At 40.8% G+C, this 26,648-nt stretch overlaps 1 protein-coding gene across 13 annotated transcripts in view; it reads right to left on the minus strand.

The window, feature by feature from the left end:
• Window positions 1-26,648, minus strand: part of FRMD4B (FERM domain containing 4B) — a 324,897-nt gene that overhangs the window by 76,635 nt on the left and 221,614 nt on the right. For all 13 annotated transcript variants that reach the window (XM_045493504.1, XM_045493497.1, XM_045493503.1 and 10 more), the window contains one exon: window positions 22,632-22,716. In XM_045493504.1, the coding sequence (XP_045349460.1) occupies window positions 22,632-22,716 (85 nt within the window). The remainder of the gene's footprint in view (window positions 1-22,631; window positions 22,717-26,648) is intronic.

The following is a 26,648-nucleotide window of genomic DNA, read 5'->3' on the forward strand; positions in this document are numbered from 1 at the left end:
GTCTCTGGACTAACCGAGAACCGTTAGAAACTTACAAAATGGAACCATAAGTTTTGTCCCAAGGTAAAACTGCTTTTTTTGTAACTGTGTTTTGGCATTACTCCACCGGCTTCTGTTGAGGAACAATAGAAGAAGCAACCCTCAGAACCTCAGTATTTTAATAACTCTGGGTGTGTTGTTGAGGGCATTATTAATTACCTCATAGACCAGTCCTTCACCAGGACCCCTGGGAGAAGTTTCTGATTTTTAGGAGCAGTAGTGACTGTGCTCCGCTGGGCAGCTGCTCTGTTTCTACCTTAAAGACCACCGTGAGTTACGCAAGTGGTCATAACTTCCACTTTGCTGTGGTTCTTAAGAGAAGCTGAGTTTCGAATTTGTGGGTTAAATGCTTTATACTACCCATGCTAAATGTTTTATACCAACCTTAACCTTGGCAGGATCTAATTATTTCTACTTTTATTTCCTCACAGGCAACTCTGATTCCATCACCTGCCATACATACTGTAATGTGCTTTTTTTCTTTTTTATTGAGGTACATATAGTAACATGCACGAATCTCACTGCACAGCTTGATGAATTTTGACACGTGTATACACTCATGCACCCATCACCCAGATCAAGATAGTAAACATTCTTACTAATGTTTCCAGCTTAGGGAAACGTACATAGTTTTACAAGCCACACCAAATGAATAAAATTATTTTTGGTAATTAGGAAAGTAGAAAACAATACTGCAACATTGAAACTTGCAATTTTTTTTGATTACTAATCAACTTGAATATCTCTCTTGCAATTGCATATTATTTGCTATTGCTCATGTGGGAAATGACCCTTTGTTGACTTACCTATTTGAGAACTCATGTTTTGTTTGAGCTACCAGTGTTAACCCTTTGTTTCAGCTACTGGGTACAAATTGTATTCTTCGATCTATTCTCCAGGCCTACAAAGTCAGACTGGAGTGGGGGCTATCACCTTCACTGAATCTTTAGGGTCCTGAGCAAGTTACTTCTCTGAAACTCAGTTCCTCATCTACAAAATGGGGGATGATAATATTGAATGTATTGGGTTGTTGAGATCATTTTATGAAGGACAAATACAAAGCATTTTCATAAAGCCTAGCCAAAAAGATTCTCTCAGTGTTTTTCTCTCTGTATTATGCACCGTGTTGCTTATTACATTGTTAAATATTATTATATCGATAGGAATCTACTTTGTTCTGGGACACTGTTCAATTTTTGTGTAGTTCTGTAACATTTAATTGGTGTTCCATTATTACATATCTCAATATCTACGGGTTTTAATTTTCCATAATAATCTTTGACATTCTCTTTTACTTATTTGAAACATTTTTTTAAATAGTCTTATGAATTTAAAAAAATATATAATAATTTTCCTTCCTCTTTGGAACCATGTATGTCATTATTGAAACGGTTATATAGTAACCATAAAGTTTTATGATACACCATAAAGATCATACACATTCAGTGTTAGGGTTAATACTCAGTATCTTTAAAATTATTTTTAAAAGATTTCTATTTTCATTTATTATTTTAAGTAGGCTCCATCCCCAGTGTGGGGCTTGAAGTCAAACCTGAGACCGAGAGTTGCATGCTCTCCCACCTGAGCCATCCAGTTGCCCCATTACTCAGGATTTTATATTTTCCTTTATAAATGGGCCATTTTCTTCATTATATTATTTACCTGATTATCATTCCATAGGATTATTATTTTTAGCGTATTTGAGTACCATTAAATTTCCTCACCAAAGTCTCTAATGCCAACAAGTTTTAGCTTATTTATTTTCATTTTGTAGGCACGCAGTGAAATTGTTTTCAACTACTATTTTGGTACACTTCTTTGCAATGTACTTGGTACCTCTGATTTCACTGCATGAAGTAGACATTCTGTTTAACACACCTTCTCATACACTGTTGGTAGATTATAAGTTAGCTCTGGGACGAACATTTTGGCAAGGTCTACCAAATCTTTTTTTAAAAATTTTTTAAAATGTTTACTCATTTTTGAGAGAGAGAGAGAGACAGAGCATTAGCAGGGAAGGGGCAGAGAGAGAGGAGACACAGAATCTGAAGCAGGCTCCAGGCTCTGAGCTGTCAGCACAGAGCCCCACGCAGGGCATGAACCCATGAACCGTGAGATAATGACGTGAGCCAAAGTCGGATGCTTAACCAACTGAGCCACACAGGTGCCTCCGTTTTTTTTTTAATGCTTATTTATTTATATTGGAAGAGAGAGAGCAAGTGAGGAAGGGAGGGGCAGAGAGAGAGACAGAGAGAGAGAGAGAGAGAGAGAGAGAGAGAGAGAATCCCAAGCAGGCTTTGCACTGTCAGCATAGAGTCTACGGGGCTTGAACTCAAGAACCGTGAGATAATGCCCTGAGCAGAAATCAACAGTTGGATGCTTAACCGACGGAGCCACCCAGGAGCCCCAAGGTCTACCAAATCTTAACACAAATATACACTATGGGTCAGGAATTCTGCTCCTCGGTATACATCTAACAGACATATTTACATAAATCCACTAAGCCACAGGCACTGGGACCTTCATGGCAGTGCTGTTTGTAATAACTAAATACTGCAGGCTACTCAAATGCTCTTCAATGAGCAAATGAACTATGGTATATTCATACTATGGACTACTATTCCCCAGCGAGGGTGAAGCTACCTAAACTACAATATGGATGAATCTCACAAACCTAATTTGAGCAAATTAGGCCAAACATTAAAGGGCACCTTGAATGACTCCAGTTATATAAAATACAAAGTCAGCCAAAACAAATAAATGCTATTAAAAGTCATGGGAGTGGAGGCATTAATGACTGGAAGAGAACATGTGAGGGCCTTCTCAGTTGGTGCTGATATTCTGTTTACTTGATATTGATGCTAGTTGCACAGATGTGTTCAATTTTTTTTTTAATTTTTTAACATTTATTTATTTTTGAGACAGAGAGAGACAGAGCGTGAACAGGGGAGGGTCAGAGAGAGAGGGAGACACAGAATCTGAAACAGGCTCCAGACTCTGAGCAGTCAGCACAGAGCCCGACGCGGGGCTCGAACCCACGGACAGTGAGATCGTGACCTGAGCCAAAGTCAGACGCTTAACCGACTGAGCCACCCAGGCGCCCCAGATATGTTCAATTTTGAAAGTCTGTTGAGCTGCACTTACGTGCACTTTTCTGTACATATATTATACTTCTATATACAGCTGAGAAACCAACAGAACTCCTGATCTTCCCAGAAGCCTTTCTCATCTTACCTAGTGGCAGTTCCATCTTCAGTTGCTTAGATCCACGATCTCATGGCAACTTCGGGCACAGAGTTGAGCAGTGAGCACCTTGAACAACTGTATTTGGTTATCCTACTTGCACGTTTCTAATGCATTACACACCTTATCTATTTTCTTGATGGTTTTTCTTCCCACCCACTATTATCCCTGCCTCATATCTTAGATCCTTAAGGGCATGGGTTTTTATCTATCTGGTCCTAGCTTTATCTCCGGGACCTAGAATACTACCTGGCACAGAACAGGTGCTCCATAATATTTGTAGAATATCAACTAAAAGAGTAGCAAAGTAAAAAGTTGATGGGAATATCTTTACCTTTCCTTTTTTTATACATTAAAAAAAAACTTTTTTCTTAATGTTTATTTACTTTTGAGACAGAGAGAGACAGAGCATGAACGGGGGAGGGTCAGAGAGAGAGGGAGACACAGAATCTGAAACAGGCTCCAGGCTCTGAGCTGTCAGCACAGAGCCGGATGCAGGGCTCCAACTCACGGACCGGACCGTGAGATCATGACCGGAGCCGAAGTTGGCCGCTCAACCGACTGAGCCACCCAGGTGCCCCTTTACTTTTCCTTTCTTTAAAAGGGAGGGGCGCCTGGGTGGCTCAGTCGGTTGAGCGTCCGACTTCAGCTCAGGTCATGATGTCACAGTCTGTGAGTTCGAGCCCCGCGTCAGGCTCTGTGCTGACAGCCGAGCCTGGAGCCTGCGAGCCTGCTTCGGATTCTGTGTCCCTCCCTCTCTCTGCCCCTCCCCGGCTCGTGCTCTGTCTCTGTCTCGAAAATAAATAAAAACATTAAAAAAAAAAAAAAAAAAAGGGAATGCTTCAGGGCACCTGGGTGGCTCAAAGGGTTAAGGATCCAACTTTGGCTAAGGTCACGATCTCACAGTTTGTGGGTTCGAGCCCCATGTCAGGCTCTGTGGTCACAGCTCAGAGCCTGGAGCCTGCTTGGGATTCCGTGTCTCTCTCTCTCTCTGCCCCTCCCCTGCTCACACTCTGTCTCTGTCTCTCTCTCTCTCAAAACTAAATAAACATTAAAAAAATTTACTTTAAAGGTAAAGCTTCTTGTGTTTCTTGATCCACTATATAGTTGATTTGACTTAATTTTCAACTCAGAATGAGTTTCAGAACCATGAGAACATAGCCCAGGCTTTACCAGCTATGGGAGAGGTAAACTAAGTACTAGGTGTCAGGGACTAGATATGCAAACTTAAAACACCAAACACACTTGGTGTTAGATATTAAGAAGGCTTTTGCTCTTCTGGCTTCACTTTCTAGAAATGTAAAAGGAAAATAGTAATACCTGTCTTACATGTTTCATGGAGTTAGAGGACAAAAAGAAAAACAAGATATAAAAATGCTTTGGAAGGGGGCACCTGGGTGGCTTATTTGGTTGAGCATCTGACTCTTGATTTCAGCCCAGGCCATGATCTCACAGTTCATGGGTTTGAGTCCTGCATCGGGCTCCATGCTAGGGGTGTGGAGCCTGCTTGGGATTCTGTCTCCCCCTCTTTGCCCCTTCCCTGCTTATGCTCTCGCTCTCAAAATAAATAAATAAAAAATTTTTAAAATAACTTGAAAAATGTTTTGGATAAGGGAAAAAAGCATTACAAAGAAAGCAAACAAGTACAGGTGTTTTCGTGGGTGTGTAACACAGTTCCAAAGATGTAAGCATTATGATCAAAGTATCTAGGCATACCGCTTCTCAGAAACTTGATCATAATGTAGATAGGAGCAAAGAGAGAAAGTTTTGCAGCATGTGAATTAGTGTTCATTTGCGGAAGGATAATCAAAGGAATATACAGATACTGAAATAAGAAAGAAGGGAAACTAGGCAGACCACGCTTTCTCAAGGATCAACCCAGGTATGGTTCATGCAATACATTTCGTTTTTAGGTATACAGGTAGCACATTTTTTTTCCTTGGGGTGAAGTTCCAACGAGTTTAAATAGAAACCAGGCCTTGATTTCTTTTTTTTTTTTTAAGTTTATTTATTTTTGAGAGAGAGAGAACACATGCGAGCAGGGGAGGAGCAGAGAGACGGGGGACAGAGGATCTGAAGCAGCCTCTGAGATGACAGCAGAGAGTCCCAGGTGGGGCTTGAACTCACAAACCATGAGGTCATGACCTGAGCTGAAGTCAGATGCTTAACCAACTGAGCCATCCAGGTGCCCAGCCCAGATCTTGATTTCTAAATACCATTTCTCCACAGAAAGGAAAAATGGCTAACGCCAAGGTTATAGCAATAGGAACATTCTGATCATCAAAATGAATGGCAGAATAGATAATACATTGAATAAAAAGGAAGCCATAATTGTATTATTAACAGCTGGAGACAGAGGAGAAGAAAAATTATTCTTTGCAGACGAATTGAAAGAACTGGAGAATCACCGTTTACAATCACCACAGCATGAACTGACTTAGGCAAGACCACCACTGGAGGCCAAGTCCATTGGTTCAAATACTATTGGGAAATAGGATGCTTAAACAGCGGTCCAGTGTCAACTCCAGACAATTCACAAAGGGGAAGAGAAAACTGGCATATGCTACCTTACTCAAAAACAAAGTATACTGACATTGCGAGCCTCCTAGTGAGATACACCGAGAACACATGTCACCTACTTGGTATTCCTGCGACAGGGAAATTATGTTACAGTAGTGGCTCTCAAATTTTGGTGGGTAGCAGAATTGCCTGGAGAGCTAACAAAGAATAAAGAGGCTCAGGCTCACTGAAGTGAGATAGGATGAAATAGGACAGGGTGTGGGTCTCTGTATTTTCACCATGTTCCTAGATGGCTGTGAGACACGTCCAACATGATACAGGTTTACAACCAGCAAATTAGAAGAATCCATATATCACAAATGGAGAGACATTCTACCAGGCAACTGGCCTATACCCTTCAAAAGTACTGGTTTGAGAAAAGCCAGAGAAAGACTGGCCATATGTTCCCAATTACAGAGACTACAGACTCATGACCACTAAATGCAATGTGTGATCCTGGATCAGAATGGGAAAAAAACCCAAAAGATGTAAAGAACATTACTGAGACAATGAGACAAAATTGAATGGGAACTAGATATTAGATATACACAATTTGTGAAATAGGGCTATTAATCATACAAAACCGCACACTCTCCAGAGGCAGAGATCTGTTTGCTTAGTTGTACACCCAGCACCTGTACAGTGCCTACCACAGTGGGCATTCAAAAATATTTTAAATGAATTAATCTATACTCAAAAAAAAAAAAAAAAGCCCTACACCTTTCAATGACAGTGCTCTACCACTTAATGCTGCAAAAAATATCATCAGAGGTATGATTCTTCTTCCTCTCAATTCTCATTTTTATTCCCCTCCCCTCCCCCCACCATTCTGAGATCCTGAAACTCGCTTTCTTTATTCTTTTTAAGCCCAGGCAGAATGAGCCAGTCACATCTTAAGTATGACAGACTGGCTCCACCATTCTGCAGTACCTGATCCCTTTGTATAAACACTTACACCAACACAGTCTCAAAGCAAGGGAGTGAATGTTTACGAGACTGCCCTGAAAATTAGGTGTGGTGATCTACCATCAAATTGTTACGCGATGCAAGAAAGGCAGGGAGCCTAAATAGGTCAGGCTCTGCTAATGAGTATGGAGGTTCTGAGGCACCCACATCTGATAAATATGAGGAGAGACAATTGGACAACAGATGAATAACTGTCATTAAGTAAACCCTCAGAACCAAGCTCTCTACTTCTGTACTTTTGTGCATTATAAGATTACATACACAGCAGACTTTAATTACAGCATTCTAATTGCTTAAATGCACCCTGGCACCAATTTTTGATTACAGTTTGAATTTGTAGCAGTAGGGTATTCAGATGTAAAACTAGTCATATTTAGAAAAAAAAAGTGCAAGGTGCTTACAAGGTAATCGAGGATGATAGAGAAGGAAGGACGAATCAGGAGAAAGTTGTGGTCGTGATGTTAAAATTAAGCCTTTTAATAAAGAAGCCTGTTAATAAAATAAATAACTTTATGCTAAAGTTAGTACCCTATCTAGATTTTTTTTTTTTGGCATGAGTAAATGTACGATGATACTTTTATTTTCAGGACTATTGTACATCTATCCGATTAGGTTAGTTATTATTTATTATTTTTTCCCAACAGATCATGCCACATTTAAAATATTTTCACCAGCGTTCTCCTTCTATGCCATAATTGTGAGTTTTTTTATGCTCAACCACTTCTTATAAATGAGAACATCTTGTAACAGAATTTTGGAATAATACTATCAAACACAACAACAAAAACAAGAAACAGTGAAGTCCTAATTATCTGTTCCCAGAGGCTGACAAGTATTAATTCACTGGATCGTCATGACAACCTATGAGGAGGTAATGTGGGGAGACTGAAGCTGAGGAAGAGAGCAGAGACTGTTGCTCAAGGCCACCCAACCTGTGAATGGAGGAGCCAGGACTCAAAGCCAGCCAGTTGGGACCCTCTCTTCTCATTCTCCCCACTTCCCCATGTCGTGCATTGGACCAAACTTCAGGCAGTCTCTCTAAGGAGCGAACCATCTTGGTTGGTGTCTAACACCCGTGAAATACTGACTTTAGCTGAGAAGTAAATGGCACTCTTACAGTACACATTACACGTGTAACTGTTTGTGGCCAGTTCAAGAGGTTTACCTGAAATGGATATCTTAGTCTATTTCCTAATGAATCCATATTGTAACACATCAGTATTAGGCCTACTTAATTATGAAATGGGAGTCTTCTGTTCAATTTCTTCTATCTGAAAAATATAAAGATAGCCCTTCAAACCTCCTCCTAAAGCCTCCTAAGCATGTGTAACACTTCAAGGGGGCAAAATACATCTGGCTCTAGTATGGGTTAAAAAAAGATGACAGAGAGGTAAACAGATGGACAGAGAGAGAGAGAGAGAGAGAGAGATCTGGTGTGGATACATTTGTTTTGAGAAGTTTCTTTGCCATATTCCTTTTGAAATCCAAGATGTGTGCCTTCAAGAATGTCAACCTAAGCATTTTCAAAAGCAGGAAACACGAAGAAATTTGATTTCTAGAATAAATCGAGAAAACTTCTTACAGAGTCTTTTCATTCATTCCTACATTTTAACACATTGCATTTTCAGCCGAACGGACCATCTATCACCTCTTTCCCCTGTCCAAACATTTCTCATACTATTTTTATGATTTTTGAGTCAAATTTAGCTGTAATGCTCTTCTTATATCTGATTTCTGAGATAATGTTTTACCAAAAGTCTGAATACTGAGTTTAAATGTTTTAAGATAATTCATGCTAAATGGCACCACTATGAAATACAGGCCTTTCAATTGCATTTTTAGTAGCTCTTCTCAATGTATTCAACAAATATTTGAGTGCCTACTTGTGCTGGTGATATATCCTATCTGTGAACAAAGAATTCACTTTGTAAATTTACTCTGGCTAGTGCTACCTGGAGGGCATTTTCCTTGTTATTTACTCTGTGACGAGGTTCTTTTACCTCTGTGGGCCTTGGTTTTTTCATCTGAGGACCAAATACCTTCCCCTCTACCATCTCAGGAAGGTGATAAAGGCAAATGATACAGCACATATGGAAAGTCCCTGAGGATTAAAACTGCCATGCGTTATAAGCTATTATTATGAAAACTTTGATTCTCACCAATGCACAAGGTAGCATATATCCAAATGCTCATGGCTTAAGATGCACATAATTTCAATGTTAGGAAAACAGAGGGAAAAACCACATGAAACAGACAAAGGTGAAATATTTATCATAAAACTCGCAATAGCCCTTTAAAATAGGATATTAGATTTCTTTGTTCCTCATAGACTGGCTAGTCTTCAAACCAACTCTGATGTTTAGTGACTTCACTTGGTAAATACTGATGGCTGGTTATTATGAGAAGGCACGCTCCCTATGTGTAGACAGATCTTAAAGCCTGCAAAATTCAATTTCTGTTACTGATCCTTTAAATTATTTCAGCATCTTGAAAAGAGCTTGAGGATTAAAACACATGTGCGTGCATGCGCGCGCGCATACACACACACACACACACACACACACACACACACACACCCCTTCACTCAAATCCCAAATGCTAAACCCGCCAGGTTAGCAGATATACTGAATATGTTTTAGTTGTTGGTGACTACTCAAATTGTTGTTTGTTGAACTACATGCAATAATTCTGGGACAAGAACCATGAATGGGGTGCTGAAGTAATGGATTGGTTACAGAGGAATATGCTTCATGTTCTGTTAGGTTAAATGGAACTGAGACAATTCCTCTCTGTTATAAATAGGGATAGTAACTGGCTTTTCACGAATGTGTACTTAAAAAAAGTCTCTTTGCCATGAACAGGCAGCTGGAACAGTACTGAATTATCAAAATGCCTTTCTAGGTTGTAGGAGAATGTTTCTCAAAAAACAGTCACGTTTTGATTATTCAGAAGATCATTTATTAGCTTTGGGGAAGATTCATTTCTCCATGTTTCTTCCATCCCTGCCTTTTTTGTTGCCTCTATGGTAATGGTGGCTCCAGTAAGAAGGAAAAAGAAAAGTCAGTGATACCCAAGGTAGTATTGCTGAATGGGTAGGTGGGAGAAAATGCTAGAAGACTCGGATAATGTGAAGTTTTAGGATTAAGTGGATTCCCTCTGCCTATATTCTCAAAGATTTCCTGAGGCCATCAAAAGTTGGTGACTTGTTTCTTTGGAATTGCAAGAGAAGATGTTTGAATAGAAGAGCAGAGCAGTGTGTTCACCTATCCTTGTAGCTGATTTTACAGTGATTCTCCTAAATGTTTCCAAAAGATATTTATAGTGAATAGAGCAACAAAAGTTACAGTGCATATGCGGAGACCCCTGTGCTTTAAAAATCTGATCACATTACGCCCAAATTGTATTCCAATAAGTCCAGTATATTAAATTTCAAGGTTACGAGTACAATACCAACTCTGGAAAATTGAATTAGGGAGCTGCGACATCGTTAAGTAGTGAAAACAAAATAAGATTGAAAGCTGAAAAAGTCTAATTTTATGGGTGTTACTCAGAACTGATTTTCAATTTAACTGGATCTTTTCACAAGCCCACTTTGAAAAACTGACCTATTGAGTTGCTAGTGTAAACTCCATTTACACACTTCGCCAGTATTTGCTGGGGGGGGGGGGTTCTGGTACAGGCCGGGCTCTGTGTCAATGGGTGGGCCATAAACATGAGTAGGAGCTGCCCCGGTCCCGAGAACGTAGTCTGGTTGTTGGTGGCAGACACAGGGACAAACAATTCAACACAATGGAAGGAGAGTTAGGAGAAGTCTTTCAAGGATATTTTGGAGGCTGGAAGAACAGGCCTCTGTAGGACACGTTGGTGGAGGTCCACAAGGGGAGGAAAGACTTGCTTAAGGGGCAGGGACTGGAGCTGATTTCTGAAGGATGAGTGGGAATTAGCCAGTGGGAAATGAAGGGAGGAGAAAGGCAGTCAGCAGGTGAAGTCTATAAAAAAAGGCACAGAAGTTTGAGAAAGGCTGGGAGAGTCAGGGAATGAGGTGTTCTTACAGTTTGACCACAGGGTGAGTGAGGCTCCAGTAATAAGCCAGGCTTTGTGCATCCTCACGTAAGGCGCTGATAGTAGTAATAATAATAGATTATTAATAATAGCAAAAATATTAATCGTAACACACTGTGCCAGACACTGTTCAATACATTTTGCACATATTAACTCATGCATTGAGGCAGGAACGATTACTGCCCTCACTTTACCAGTTGATAAAACAGAGGCTTAAAAGTGGAGGCGCCATGCCCAGGTAAGAGCCAAGGCTATGTTGTTGAGCCGAGGCTGTTGTTGAGACGAAACTCTGCCCGGTTGCAGAGTCATTGCACCACACAGCCTCTGTAGGCAGCAGGGACCAGCTAAGACTCGGGAAGCACTCAGTCTTGTTTTTACTTTCTAAAATGCCTCAACCCTGCTACCCCTTTGTCCATTCTTTAATCATTCACTCATTCACTTTTTCAGCCATTTAACAAACTTTTACCCACGATGTACGTCCTAGGGATTCCGACATAAAGAAAACTTGGTCCCATCCTCAATGTATGAATTTATATTTAATGAAATAGAACTCTGTCACTGCCAAGCATCTCTGCACTCCTTCCCCATACTGCACAGAGTCCCCAAACATAAGAACCTACAGAATAGAGGAAGAAAAGCGGACCAGGTACAGCTAAAGCCTAAACATACATAAAAAGTTTAAAGTCGAAAAAATGTAAAATGTAGTCAGCAACTGATCTCAACCAAGAAAAAGACATGCTCAAAAGAAAGAAAGATGTCAAAATAATACAATTAATGCCCTAGTCTTGGGATTATGAATCAACACCTTTCTTTTTTTGCATTTTTCTTCATTTTCTAAATTTTCTACAATTGACAAGTGTGATTTTTACAAGTGGAAAAAAAACAACAACAAACAAACCCATTCTGCCAGTTGTCTTTAAGAGAAGACCTTTTGCTTTTCCAGATAAAGCAATTAGGAATTTTTGACTTCCATTAGCTTTGCCCAGCGAGAAAGGTGATGGAGCGTTTTTCTAACAGAAGGAAAGTGATGAGAAAAAAATCTTTATTCTCTTCACACAGCTTTAAAGAGCTAAAGTTCAGTGAACACACTGATTGTTTTTGTCTTTATTTTTATGATTTAAACTCATTCAAGCTTCTTGGTTTTTTTTTTTTTTTTTTTTGGTAATGTTTACTTATTTTTGAGAGCACAAGTGGGAGAGGGGCAGAGAGAGTGGGACAGAGGATCCCAAGTGGGCTCTGTGCTGACAGCAGCAAGCCTAATGTGGGGCTCGAATTCATCAACTGCGAGATCATGACCTGAGCCGAAGTCGGATGCTCAAGTGACTGAGCCACCCAGGTGCCCCCAACCTTCTTGTTAAAGAAAATTATAAAAGCATTACTTAGGAGGCAAAAGTTCCATAATCTCTCTCTCAGAGATAATAGAAATTTAGGCTATGCCATACTTTTTTCTATTTTTTCTTATCGGTACATTTAATATACATAAAAGTAAATAATAAAGTTAACTACAATCACACTATATTTATAGTTCTGTAACTTCTTTAAAAAAACTTTTTTAACGTTTTATTTATTTTTGAGAGAGACAGACATACAGAGTGTGAGCAGGGGAGAGACAGAGAGAGGGAGTCACAGAATCTGAAGCAGGCTCCAGGCTCCGAGCTGTCAGCACTGAGCCCGACACGGGGCTTGAACTCACGAGATCAGTGAGATCATGACCTGAGCCGAAGTCAGATACTTAACTGATTGAGCCACCCAGGCACCCCAATAACTTGATTCTTTTTAAATGTGACAGTGTAGTTTCGACACATTTCCATATCAATAGAGCAGGGCTAATCTAAGATGACTACACAATACCCAATCACATGAATGATTTGGCCTTTACTTAATTAATCCCCCGTTAAAGTGTATTTAGGCAGTTTCCAGTTTCCTACTATTAGAAACAATTATCTAAGATCTTTTTATATTTATCTTTTCATATTTCAATAATTCCTAAAGTTGATGGACAGCTGGATAAAAAGATATGTTCTTATGTTTTGAAAATTTTTTTTATGTTTATTTTTTTTGAGAGAGACAGAGAGACACAGCGTGAGTGGGGGAGGGGAAGAGAGAGAGGAGAGAGAGAGAATCTCAGGCAGGCTCCACACTGTCAGCACAGAGACCAGTGTGGGGCTTGAACTCATGAAACAGTGAGATCATGACCTGAGTCGAGATCAAGAGTCAGGACGCTTAACCTACTGAGCTCCCAGGCTCCCCGATATATTCTTACTTTTAATGGACATGGCCAGACTGCCCTCGAAAGCCACATGGACTTTTAAGAGAGCTTTGGCGCCTGTGGGTTCACACACTTAAGTGCAAATGGCATTAAGATTCTGAGGCAATTATGCAATATGTTGTATCACTCTAAGTGTGGTAAGAGTGTGTATCAGGAGTGTTAGGCTGAGACTCTCACTAAGTCTACTAATGAAAGGGCACATCTAAAAAGGTCTCAGTCAAGAAATGGGGTAAGAAGGAGGATAAGAATAAATGTGATTGGATAGGCTTACAATACCTCTAATTTTTAATAGGATTACTAATGCTTGGCTCATTTGTATTTCTACATTTATTTGAGGTACAAAGAGATGGGAACTTATTAGCAAAGAAAAGAGAGCGTAGTGAAATCTATTAAGGCATTAATGACCCAAGTTCTCCTCCTTTTTGGTTTGGTATCTACTCCTGCTCAGTCTGAAGCAGAGGAAGTCCTTACTGGCTTAGTACCCAGGTCAACATCTCTTTACCGACTCCAAAGATGTTTCATTTAAAGAATCAGAATAGACCAGGTTTTTATCTATGTCAGATCTAACATAGGCTAATACCCAGGAGGCTTACAGTTGTCACTTTCTGCTTTATTATTTAATGGTATAGTATATATTCACAGCGGCATTTTCACAAGCGTAGTTTGAGGTCAGTTAATAAGTATAGCTTGAAAGAAAAATTTCATATGCAAGTAAGTCTGGACAATATCGGGTTAAACAAAATCACACGTTTGCTTATTGAAGAACTTCCTGAAGTCTTGAACATGTTCAAGGCATGTGGTGAATTTCCAAGAAAGTGGTCTAATACTCAGTTTCTTAAAATCCTTTTGGCGGGGCGCCTGGGTGGCGCAGTCGGTTAAGCGTCCGACTTCAGCCAGGTCACGATCTCGCGGTCCGTGAGTTCGAGCCCCGCGTCAGGCTCTGGGCTGATGGCTCAGAGCCTGGAGCCTGTTTCCGATTCTGTGTGTCTCCCTCTCTCTCTGCCCCTCCCCCGTTCATGCTCTGTCTCTCTCTGTCCCAAAAATAAATAAACGTTGAAAAAAAAAATTAAAAAAAAAAAAAAAAGAAAATCCTTTTGGCAAGAAAGTAGCTTATATTCATGAGAGAGATTCTTCAGCTGTAGATTTAAACTATAGTATTCATCTGTGTGTGTGTGATTACAAAAGCCTAATTCTGGGGGTGCCTGGGTGGCTCAGTCGGTTTAGTGTCCAACTTCAGCTCAGGTCATGATCTTGTGGTTGGTGAGTTCCAACCCTGCATCGGGCTCTGTGCGGACAGCTCAGAGCCTGGAGCCTGCTTCAGATTCTATGTCTCCCTCTCTTTCTGCCCCTCCCCCGCTTGCACTCTGTCTCTCTCTTTCTCTCAAAAATAAATAAAACATTAAAAAAAATAAAAAAATACCTTTCAAAACCAAAAACTTCTCAATACAGAAAAAGCCTAAGAGAAAGATAAATCGTATATCTAAAATTTGCGCAACACAATTTGTTTCATCAGCCTCCAAATAAATCTTAAAAAAAAATCCCAATTCTGTTTGTGAGATTCCTTGTATTGCAGTATTGCGGAGCTAGGAAAATGTCTGACACTGCTTTTTAGATTATTATGAAGGAGTAACAAGAAGCATCAGGGGATTCTGGGTGTGCTCAGTCTTTCCAAGGTCCCTGGCATCTTTCAGAAATACTATGTCCTTGAAGGTATCATCATAGTATATTGCCCTTAAAATAAACACAATACACATCGACACACAAACATACAAAGGCAAGAATCCTTACGATTTAGGACAGGCCATGGGAAGGTACTGGTGCTATAATAATGCAGCACTCATCACATATAATGGCCCCTTAACAAGAGTGCAATAATTTTTTACTGACTGACTGAATGAATGAATGATAAGTACTATGGTTTCTGGAGCTAGGCTGCCTAGTAATTACTCCACTACTAACGACCTATTTAACCATGGCCAAATTACTTAATTTATTTATGTTTCCATTTTCCTCATTTGTTAAAGCAATAATAAATAATAATCCTGGCTGTTGCCAGGATTAAATGAGCTAATGAATGAAAAAAAAAATCAATGCCTGCTGCTTGGGGAGCTCTCTGTGAAGTCAAGCTGCCATCCTTCTCCTCCTCTTCACCCCAGGGCATGATCTCGACCCCAGAGCACCTCCTGAACCCCAGTTGCTTTGCCTTCTCCTGCCTTTTCTTTAACATATAAATTTTAAACACAGCAAAAGGGACAAGGCGGCCAATACTATTTGAATTTTCCAAGCGTGTCTTCAAATCACTGATTTGAAAAAAGGGTGGTGGTGACACACGTTGATTGAGTACTAAAGTCAGATGTGGTCAAGGGGGCCTCCGCAAATGACAACCAGGGCCAAACCTCCGGTCCTGTATTGTGCATTGAGGCTTTTCCAGCGGGCAACAGGTCGTCCAAGGAGGACCACTGCCCACACGCCGAGTGCTTCCAGGCTTCCCCGGTATCAGTTTCGGCATTTCCACATCATCACCACCTGGCACAGGTGGTTGTTTTGCAAAGGGAAGGTGTGCCCCTCTCCATTCTCACTGAGGAAGCCAAACAGGTTCAAGAGCCCTCACCTGATGGACGACTCAGACAACAGCTCTCTCCTGGGGAACACTTGACCCACACGGCCGTTTGTAACTTTCTGACGGGCTCTGTTCCTCCGTGAGTGCTTGTGCAGTTCGGAAAGGATCTGAGTGCTTTGTCCCCCAGGCCAACCTGTGGAGCCAGTGGTTCCTAGCGTCCAGAGGCACCTGTTAACCACCCTGGGCTAAGAGCATGAGCATGTACAACACAGTTTGGAATAAGGGAAAGAGGGAGCCTATGCTCCAGATGACCCGGATACACCACCTCCATGGGGAGCGGACAGACGACCCCCAGCCATCTGGAAGCAGTATGTGTGGTGGTGAAAGTCAGATTCTGGCATTACACTGCCTGTGATGAATCCTGGCTCCTCCACTAATTCAGCTATGTGACCTTGTGTACATTACTCAACCTCTCTACCTCAGTATTCCCGTTTGTAAAATGGGAGACAACAGCAGAACGCAGGTATGGTTTGGAGTGAGAAGTAAAGGAATGAATATAAGGAGTAAGCACGTATGTATTCAGTACTCGTTAGTGGCTATGACCTGCCTGCTCTTTAACAACAGACCCTGAGTTCTGACTCACCGAGGACACTTTTATTTCCCTGGAGCAATGACCAAAGAAAAGTCCAGACAAATGAGAGGTGCTTTTATAGGCCGGGGTCTCTTGCTGTTGTAATTTTCCAAGGACACCCTGCCCACCTACTAGCTCTGTGACATTAAGCAAATTACTTAACCTGTCTGTACTGCTGTTCTTTTATGTCTAAAAGAGGATCACAGGTTTTCTTCTTTATGGGCTATAGTGAGAATCAAATGCAGTGAAATGTGTACCATTTAGCACAGTACTGGCACACAAAAAAATGTACAGAAAGGGCTCTGAAGACATTTCTTTCCTTCCAAGTAGTCTCAGAGCTGGAAAGCAATTTCATACCTTCCTCTGCTCTCCTGTTCTTAAGGCAAAATGCCTTTTTCTGTTTTAACTGCCAGGAAACAAGAGGAAAAAGGCATCTTTCTAGAGTTCTCTGTGGACCTTGATTCATATTTCTCAAGGCCAGTTTCAACCCATATTTAACCATTCTGCATGTTTAACACACAGAAAATCCAGGGGTTCTTCAGCTAAAGTGCTCAGGAGAATCACCAGAGAACCTTGTTGAAAAGGCTGATTTCCAGCTCCCTCCTCAATTCTGATTCTGTGGTTGGGAGAGGGGCAAGAAGGCAGGAGTTTGCTTATTCAAAAATGAGCATTTGTTGTATATCTGATAAAAGTAGTCAAAGGTCACACAGTGAGAAATGCTGCCCCAATCTCACCAGATCATTTTGAAATGGGAAAAAAATGGCTCAGCAACGCAAAGATCATACAGCTGGTATGTTTCAGAGGTAGCCCTAGCCCTGAGCTTTTCCTTAGAATTACATTTCATTGACAAGAGCAAACACAACAGCATGATTTTTAACATATTTTCTCATGTTGCAAATTACAGCAGAACAGAAATACCGAATCAAGTGAATGGCTCCATAAGGACAAGGAAACATGAAGCTAAGTTATTGTCATAACTAAGCTAACGTAGACTCTTTTTCAGAGAACAAATTTCATTTTCACTGATGTTTAAATTGGGATTTAAAAAACCGGGAGAAAAAACAAGACATCCTTAGAGCATTTCCAGTTATAAGCAGTCTCAAACAATGCTGGCAGGTAGCAGGCATCCAATAAATAACTGCTAAATAAATACTCTCTTATGTACTCGGTTCTAGCCATCATTGACTTTGGCCTATATGCCGATGGCTTAATAACTGAAGTTGACCAGAACTGGTTTTCTGTAAGACTGTTATTGACATTTAATTGATATCTACAATGACTAGAGAAAAATCCAAAAGGCTTTTGACTTTTTAAAATAAAATATCAGACGATACATTAAATTTTCTCCCTTTAGAATCATTCTTACTCATTCTTTGCTGAAACTTGTATTTAGAGTCATCAGAGCTTTGCTAAGTATTATTCAGTAATACCTGGAAAGTGAATTTTTTAGGATTTTAGGCGTTTAATTTCGCAGTAAATTTATGCACATTCATAGTTAATACTAGTCAAATTATACAACAGACCAGTGGTTTTGTTTATCCCTTGACTTCTTGGGAAACAAGCATTCATCATCAACAACATTCATTCACTTAATGAGTCGGTCAACAACAATACATCGAATGCCCAATTTGTACCACACTGTGTACATGGGGATTTCCTTTGGAGTGAGCGAAAGTGAAAAATCTCTATCCCTTTTTTCAGACTCTTCTGGAATACCCAAACTTAAAAATGAAGCCCAATATTTCCTTCAACACAAAGTTAACAATGGCTTCTTCACTATGCAGTATGGGCAATGATATATACAAAACCATTGGGAACCACACAGTGTTTCAAACGACATACTCACCGGGGTGAATTTTTAAAAGACAGAATCCATATTTACATAGCTATGCAGAGCTTCAGCAACTGTATGAAACTTCATCACAAGTCATATTTCTTGCTCACCAAGCATGCAAAGAGATACTGTGGGTTTGTCAATACTTGCAAAAAGAGCTCTCTTTTCCCACCTATATGTTTCTGTCCTCATTGGAAGGAAGGAACTGACAGAAGGGGACAGCTATCTGTCAGGGAGGAAGAAGTGTGTATAGGGGTGATCAGAGGTGCTGAACACATCAGCACAGTGTGGAAGGAAGCCCCATTCACTGTCTTATCCAGCAATGAGTCCCGAATTAACCATGTCAGTGACTGACTTTCACCCATCGGGAATCCACCTACATGTGTTCTATAGCTGAGACTGTGTTCTCAAAAAACTTATTTACTTCTGTGTCCATGATTCAGCTGATAGTCCTCATGGGCAATATTCTTAAATTATCATGTCTTAAGAAATTACTTAAAAGCTGCTTTACCACACAGCTACCTGATCCTGTTATCATTTACTGGATCCTATAACATCTCTTGGGATTGTTTCTTAGTAGTCATCTGTGTACTACTTAGAAAATGTTCAACTCTAAATTCTTACAACTCACTTTAAAAAAATTATTGCAATAACATTCACAGGTTACAGTGCCTTTCAATATTATATTTTGTAAAAGTTCTAAGTTCTTTGACAAGTGACAAAACACTCCCATTTAGAAAGGAAATCTCAGGAACGGACATTCATAAGATGGAGAAGAATTTAAAAGAAATCTACTTTTCAGTACTTTCTGAAGACAAAGGGAATTTAGCATACAAAGCTACAAGAGAAATATCATGAGTTAAAATTTACATCCTATCTTTCTTTACATAGCAACACAGTGAAGAAGCAATCAAGAAGACTGTTTCACTGGACCATGGCCAGCTAGGTGGTGAAAAATATAACAAGGGGCAATTGTATTTCTCCACATAGGAGATGATGACCAACTGTGGTTTATGAAATGTTTTCTTCTGACTCAGTAAATCCTGTATTTGCTATATAAGTATCTACTTATCAGTCAACTCTTGGAGTTCTTCAGAAAGTTCGAGTCTCGACAAAGAGAGGCTCTAATAAAGTCTTTAGTGCTGAAGACATTTTACTTTCCCCATAGAATTAGCCAAAAACTCTGATTTGAATACTTCTGCTTGTAGCCAAGAGGGATTAACAGGGACTGGATTTACCTTCTCACCACCCCCCCCCCCAAAAAAAAAAAAAAACTACACAACTTAAAAAACCAGCCAATAAATGTGAAACAAAAGTTTTGAAAACACTGAATAAAAGGTGGGGTGCCTGGGCGGCTCAGTCACTTAAGCATCTGACTTCGGCTCAGGTCATGATCTCGCAGTCAGTGAGTTCAGGTCCCTCATCGGGCTCTGTGCTGACAGCTTAGAGTCTGGAGCCCGCTTCAGAGTCTGTGTCTCCCTCTCTCTCTGCTCCTCCCCCACTCACGCTTTGTCTCTCTGTCTCTCAAAGATGAATAAATGTTAAAAAAAAAATTAAAAAAAAAACACTGAATAAAAGGCAACAAAGGCCAGTGAGCCTTGAATGAGGTGAACCCCGTGACAGCACCCACTTATTGCCATGAGAATGTTTCTAGGCTGTGAAGGTGTTACACAGATGGAGCATGGTGGATTCTCTGAGTTGAGGAGACAGAGCTGAGAGACTGGGATGACCAAAATGGATAGAATTTGCAGGACAGAACGCCAAAGAAAGGAGAGCTGCACAGAGAGAATCCTGAAGAAATGCAAAGTACTGATCACTGCATACATGGAAGGAGACTGCCCAAGGTTGGGGAAAGAATTATCCAAGAGGATGGAAGGGAAGGGTACCTGGTTTTCTCACAAGACTGGTTCCCCATAGAAAAAACTCATAATTCATTGGACATTGAGTAGAGTACTTAGGAGGGTCTTGCCTCAGTAATGGAAAATAATTAGTTTTAGAATGAACACTGCTCTGGGCCAGTCTAACAAATAATAAAACTAAGAGTTGAAAACAACAACAACAGCAATAAAAGGTCTAACTAATTACATTTTATCCCAAAACCAATGTCAAAAATATTTATAGGAATATAAACATACGCAGCACCCAAAAAGTTAAATTAAACAATGTCCAACATCCATTCAAATATTATCAGGGATGCAAAATATGCAGGAAATAGGCAGGAAAACATGACCCATAATGAGGAGAAAATTGAATCAGTCAAAATGTACCAGAACTGACCCAGATATTAGAATAAGCACAGAAAGGCATTAAAACAATTACTATAACTGTATCTCATATTTCAAAAAGGGGTCATATGCAAAATACTTGGGGACAAATCTGACAAAAGATCTATATGCTGAAAACTATAATCACTGCTGAGAGAAATAAAAGATGACCGAAATATATGGGGATATATATACTGTGTGCCATGGGACTCATGACTCCATACTTCTAGGTTGTCAATTTTTTCTATAGTAGTCTACAGGCTGAGTGCAATCCTCATGAAAATCTCATTAGGTGTTTTTCATTTTATTTTGTTTTGTTGTTTTTAGAAATTGTCAAGCTGATTCTAAAATTCATATGGAAATGTAAAAACAGAATAAACAAGACAACTTTGAAAAAGAACCATGCTAGAGTTTGTTTTGATTTTGAGACACAATATAAAGCTATAGTCATCAAAACAGTATGTCATGGGCATAAAGGTTGACAAATTAATGAAACCAACTACAGAGTCCAGAAATAAACTCATGCACATGTGGACAACTGATTTTTGAAAACGACTTTGGAAAACAGAGTGGCAGTACCTTAAAAAGTTAAGCATATCTGCCATGTGATCTAGCCATTCTGCTCCCAGGTATTTGCCCAAGAAAAAAGAAAGCATGTGTATAAACAATAACTTGTACATGAATGTTCATAGCACTTTTATTTGTAATCGTCCCCAATGAATGCATCATTTCGCAGAATATAAGTATATCAAATCATCTTACTGTACTCCATAAACTTGCTGTTCTATGTCAATTATATCTCAGTAAAGCTAGGAAAAAAATGAAAAAAAAATCACAGGGGAATGGAAAAACAATTTAAGGTACCTCCATACAGTGGAATACTTCAGCAATAAAAAGGAATGGTCTACTGACACACCCAACAACAGAGATGCATCTCAAAATAATTATGCTCATTGAAAGAAGACCAGAAAGATTATCTGCCGTATGATTCCATCTATATACACCTCTAGAAAATGTAGACTATTGTGAAAAAAAAGCAGGTTTGTAGTTGCTGGGTCTATTCACTCTCTTGATTTTGGTGACCAGCTCATCGCTATTATATATGTTAAGACTTAACAAAACTGCACACTTTAAATATGTGCATTCAATTATTTCTCATAAATGAGCTTTAACAAAAACTCTGCCTGTACCGAGTCCTCAATTATTTAAAGCTGTATGTGTGCAGTGAGCCATAACTAACATTCTGGAGGTTCAGGGGAAGTGTACCCTAATCCGTATACAGCCTGCCCCCTTGTCTTTCTAGGCTAGGCACCATCCAGCTGTCCCTGGTCACTGCTCAGATTTAGGGTGATGTATACGGACAGAAAGGGCTCCCCCCCCACCCCCAGCCCCGGAAGTGGGCATGGACTTCTGGAACACTGAGACTACAACCTAGAATGGAGAAGCCAAGTTCCAGATGAGCATCTCTGGGTTCCCAGACCCCCTGCTCTGGCCAAGGGTGTGCTCTGAGGAGGCCAGAGTAGAGGCCTTAAAAGCAGTGATAGTCTGCAAGGTGGTAACATCTTGAGAATGTTCTATAGCAATTTGACACAGGTGCAACACCCAAGCATGGGATCATTTTTCTGGCAATTCATGTGTACTGAATTTTACAAAAGCAAGGTGTCCTCCAAAGATTAGATTAGATAGAAAACAATAAAGCACAAAACTCGTCCCTCACCACAGATAACTGGGACACTGCTTTAAAACACGTGGCTCTGCGCACGGGCCCCTAAATAAGATTGGTTTCGAATTATGATAGATGTAGGGCACACTGTATTAAAAAAGATTCCCAGCCTGACTTTTTTTGAGGTTTCAATCGCAATCCGACTGATCCATCTTTGTCTTTCTGGGTTGTTCTGTGTGGGGGATTAGCTAGCTGCATTTAGGTAGTGGTAACTGTCTGTGAGCATGATTCCCCTGCAGATGACTGTCTTTCTCGCTCAGAATTTGAGAAGAGCAGCCTTTTGTTAAATTTTTAAAAAGTTTTTTTTTTTTTTTTTTTTTTTTTTTTTTTTTTTTTTTATGGCAGGGTAGGAAGTACCAGTGAGAAAGATTATGCTCATTTTTCTTTGTTTGAACATATAAGTATAGGCAATACCATTTCTTCCCCCAACTCCAGCCTGCCTGGAGTCATTCACTGAAAAATAACAAATAGGGTGCCTTACCTTGAGTACACAGGACTTTGCATTCAGGAAAAAAAGCTCCACCGTGGTTTTATCCTTCAAAAATGATATGCTCTCAATGTAAAACCTGGAAAACAGTACAGAAGTGTGTTTCTTCAGATTTTTTTCCTTCTCTCAGCATGATTTTATGTCTTCATTTGGCATCCCCAAAGGCGCAGAGGATTTTGAGGAACGAGGAAATGCTTGTGCTTTTTTTTTCCTTTTAAAAGAAATCTGTAACCCGTATGTATATGTACATGCATGTACACATATATGCACATGTAGACATATATGCACATAAAATCTCTTAACAGAAAGTTTTTGTGTGTTGGACGGCAAATTCAAGAGAAATCCAAAATGGTAACCAACTGCAAACCCAGCTTTCTCTGCGTTGCTTCTTTGACACGTCTTGGGTGTTCATAATCCCTCAGGCAGCTTCAAAACAAAGCCCAGGTCAGCTTTGAAGGTTGAAAGTGGAAGTGGACTGAGTAAGAACTATATAATGGAACTGGGCGGTCTGCTCTGGTTGTCAGGCTTGGGGTGGGTGTGAGGGCCCCATGCCCACCTCACTCCTGTCCACCAGGCAAATTTCAATCACACCCTGCTCCTTCCCTGTCCTCCCTCCAGGCCAGGGTTTTCTCTTGGCTGGAAGCCAAGCCCTCAGTAGCACTTAACCTTCGACTTTTTTCATGCAAATCAGAGTATTCTAGGCCTACCCCATCCCCCTTGCCAGGGCCTTAGCTCATTCAGTGTGTGAGGCCACAGACTGCATGCAGGTCCCTGCTCTAAGGAGAGCTCTCACAACCCCTGTAAGGAGAGGAGGGGGTCCTTCCCTACCCCTCTGTTTTCAAAATCCTGAAAGGATGAGGCTGGCCAGTGAAGGCTGAGCTCTGGGGGGTTTGGGGGGAGGCCCACAAGTTTTTCTCAAGTGTTGGAGGCTCATTTGATGAATAATGCATGAAGAGACTTAATGCCCCAAGACAGCTCACTGGAAGAGGAACTTGCCCTCCGACTGGGGAGAGTGCAGATCTACCAGGGCTAAAGTGGCTTGGTGAGCCTGACCTTAGCTCTGTACCGTCATGACCTCATGACCGTTGCTGGGCATTTGTTCCCCACCTCCCTCCCCCCAACAATGACAGAATGTTGGATAAATACACGAACTTGGAAAGGACCACAAATGCTTTAATCGCTGAGATGGCAAAATCATTTGAAAAATTCCATCTCTAACCAGAAAGAGAATAAATCCACTTATATTTTCACTAACAAGGGCTTATCTTCTAAGTGAGATTAATGAAGACTGATGACTGCTAGGTTTGTGAGGGAGGAAAGTGAAGGACTAAGATAGGGAAGAAAATGTGGGGTTGGGGGAAACCAACCCGTTTCTGATATAAATCAGTTTCTGATCTAGATAGGGAGTCCCTCCCCCATCATTTATTAGCTGTGTGGCCTTGGGTAAGTTCATTAGTTTCTTTGTGTCTTTTCTAAAATGGGTGTCATGATTACGCTTATCTCATGGTTTGAGGGTTCGGAAAGGATTAAAGGAGATAATATACGGAAAAGACTCAATACATATTAACAATTGTTAATAAAACCCCACATTCTGGCACATAATGCTTTGTGGCCCAGGGGGAAGTGACTCAAGCTTTGAGTCTAAGATCCCAGCCCTACAAGAGGCAGCAGCAGCTGGCCTCAGAGGCCCCCTTGCTTGGTATCCATCAGGGCAGTGACTCACTTCCCTCTGCCCCGTCAGCTCCTGCTGTGGACTTGCCCTTCTTTCTCTGCCTGGGTGCCTTTGCTCCTGCCTCCCTCTATCTCCACTGTTTGTCACTCCCTCTGAGCGAATGCAAGTCAATTGTTTGTCAATTCCTTATCCCACATTAGGAGCCTCTCTTGGGTTGATCTCTCCTCCTTCCAGGCCAGTTAACTCAATGGCTGTATCCTGAAGGAACTTCCAGCTCAACTCGGTGTTGGTGGTGGCAGTTTCCTGCTTTCTTTGCTTCTACATGGACTTTTATCCCTGTCAACAGATGTAGGTTTCTGGCTGGCAGCTATCACAGCTACTGTTTCCTGAGCTCCTGCTTCTGGCTAGCGATACACTCAGCGCTTTTCATGCATCGTTTGATTTCATTCTCAGAGAATCATCTCATTTAATCTGTAGTACAGCTGGATGCCATTGGTAGCAGGTGGCGAGGCCCTTTTATAGACGAGGAAACTGAGAGATGGAGATGTAAAGTCATCTTCCCCAAGCCATACAGGTAGGAAGTGGTGGAGCCACGATTCAAAGTAAGGCCTGTCAGACTTCAAAGTTCACATTCCAGATCACTATGATATAATACTTTCCTACAATAACAATCACAATGAAATGTAACATGCTTACAATGCCATGGGGCCCGAAGGAGGGATACAATTAACTCGGCTTATGAATCAGAAGGCTGCCAAGCTGAAATCCGGAGCACTAAGTGTCACAGGACACTAAGTGTCCCCTTGGACAATTGAGCCGAGTCTTAAAGAATGTATGAGTTCACCAGGTAGCGAAGGGAGGAAAGGCATTTTAGGGAGAGGGCATTTTAGCCAGGTCAGTCCTCCGGCTAATTTTCATGAATTTAAGAAACCACATGCAGGGAGCTGGGTGGCTTAGCACCAAATCAGCTTGTGGTTTGTCTAACTCTGAACAGATAGCTTTATATCAGAAACTGGATTCACCTTGTTTCTGAAGCCTAAGCCCCTAACTATACCCTAGTTCCAGTAAACAGGTCCCTATCTTGTTTCCCACTACTTTCTGGCGACCTGCCCTGTTGCCTTCTACTTTTCTTCCTAGGCATCTGATTACCTGTTCTCTCAATCCAGAATCCTCTCCCTCCCCCAAGGGGGCCACTGTAATGACTTCATATTTATGGAGTGTATGAAAAGTGCGTATCGTCCTTTGGGAGAATGGCTCCCCAGGCACACCTCTCAACATGTATCGTGAAGTGAAAACAAAATTCAGGGCTTCTTAATGAAATAAAACCAACTCTCCCAGACTCATAAAATAAAGACCTTTTGTTTCAGCCGCTTTTTGGCAAAAGGCTACCGTTTCCTTTCTGAACACTTACTTTGAGTGATTTCACCAAGATTTTGTGAAGTTCACACTTGCGGTTACATTTTCAGCCTCGAAATGAACTCAGGCTTTTTGACTTGGTATATGTTTTATAGACAAACCTCATACAGCTTAGTAACTACAATTTTTTTGAGAAGAAAATTTGCTTGAGCCATTTGCTTGGAGAGGTTTTGTCTCTAATGTGTGTGCTCCCTCCAATAGTGGTCTTTGTTCCTTCTTGATGGGACAGGTGTTCACCTAACCATTCATCAACGGTAACAAAACATCACACTTCAGGGGTGTGACAAAGATGGCTCGGGGGAGAGGGAAGACTGTCCAATGACAACACATGTGTGGCAAAAAGCAGAACATGGGAATTGTTTGGAATGGGCCACTTGTCAATAGTCACTTACGTGTAGGTGGCCAATATTTTCCTGTTGGGGCATTTATTCACAGAGATCAAAAGTCAACACCATAAAGTGGGGAAGAGACTACTTTGAGCTTCGTCCTGGGGCCTTGAACCAGCCACCTGGGCTCTCAGGGCTCACTTTCCTTACTTGACCATACCAGAGAAATGAGATGTTTCTACATGTGCTCAACATAATGGGTGGTAGGCCATTCAGCAGTCAATGAGTGGTGGTGATTATTACAGTACTATTATTATTCCTCCATCGATGGGACAATAACAAAAGGCCTTGACTGAGTTGGGAAACTTTTTAAAACTTCAGCAGGTTATCTTTCCTAAGCTCTCTCTCTCAAGGAAACAAAATGCTCTCAAAGTGTCCATTTTAATCGAGAATAGGAAAACGCTGTGAAACAGCAGTCCTTCGGACCAGTTACAACGTGTTCTCTCCAACTGAGCATATTCTGTCTTCCAAGGCTTCCTTATGTCTCAGTGATATCTTTGAAGATGGTGAATCGGGCAAGAATTGCTCAATTACTTT

Source organism: Leopardus geoffroyi, chromosome A2 (assembly GCF_018350155.1).
Source record: "Leopardus geoffroyi isolate Oge1 chromosome A2, O.geoffroyi_Oge1_pat1.0, whole genome shotgun sequence".
NCBI classification, from domain to species: domain Eukaryota; kingdom Metazoa; phylum Chordata; class Mammalia; order Carnivora; family Felidae; genus Leopardus; species Leopardus geoffroyi.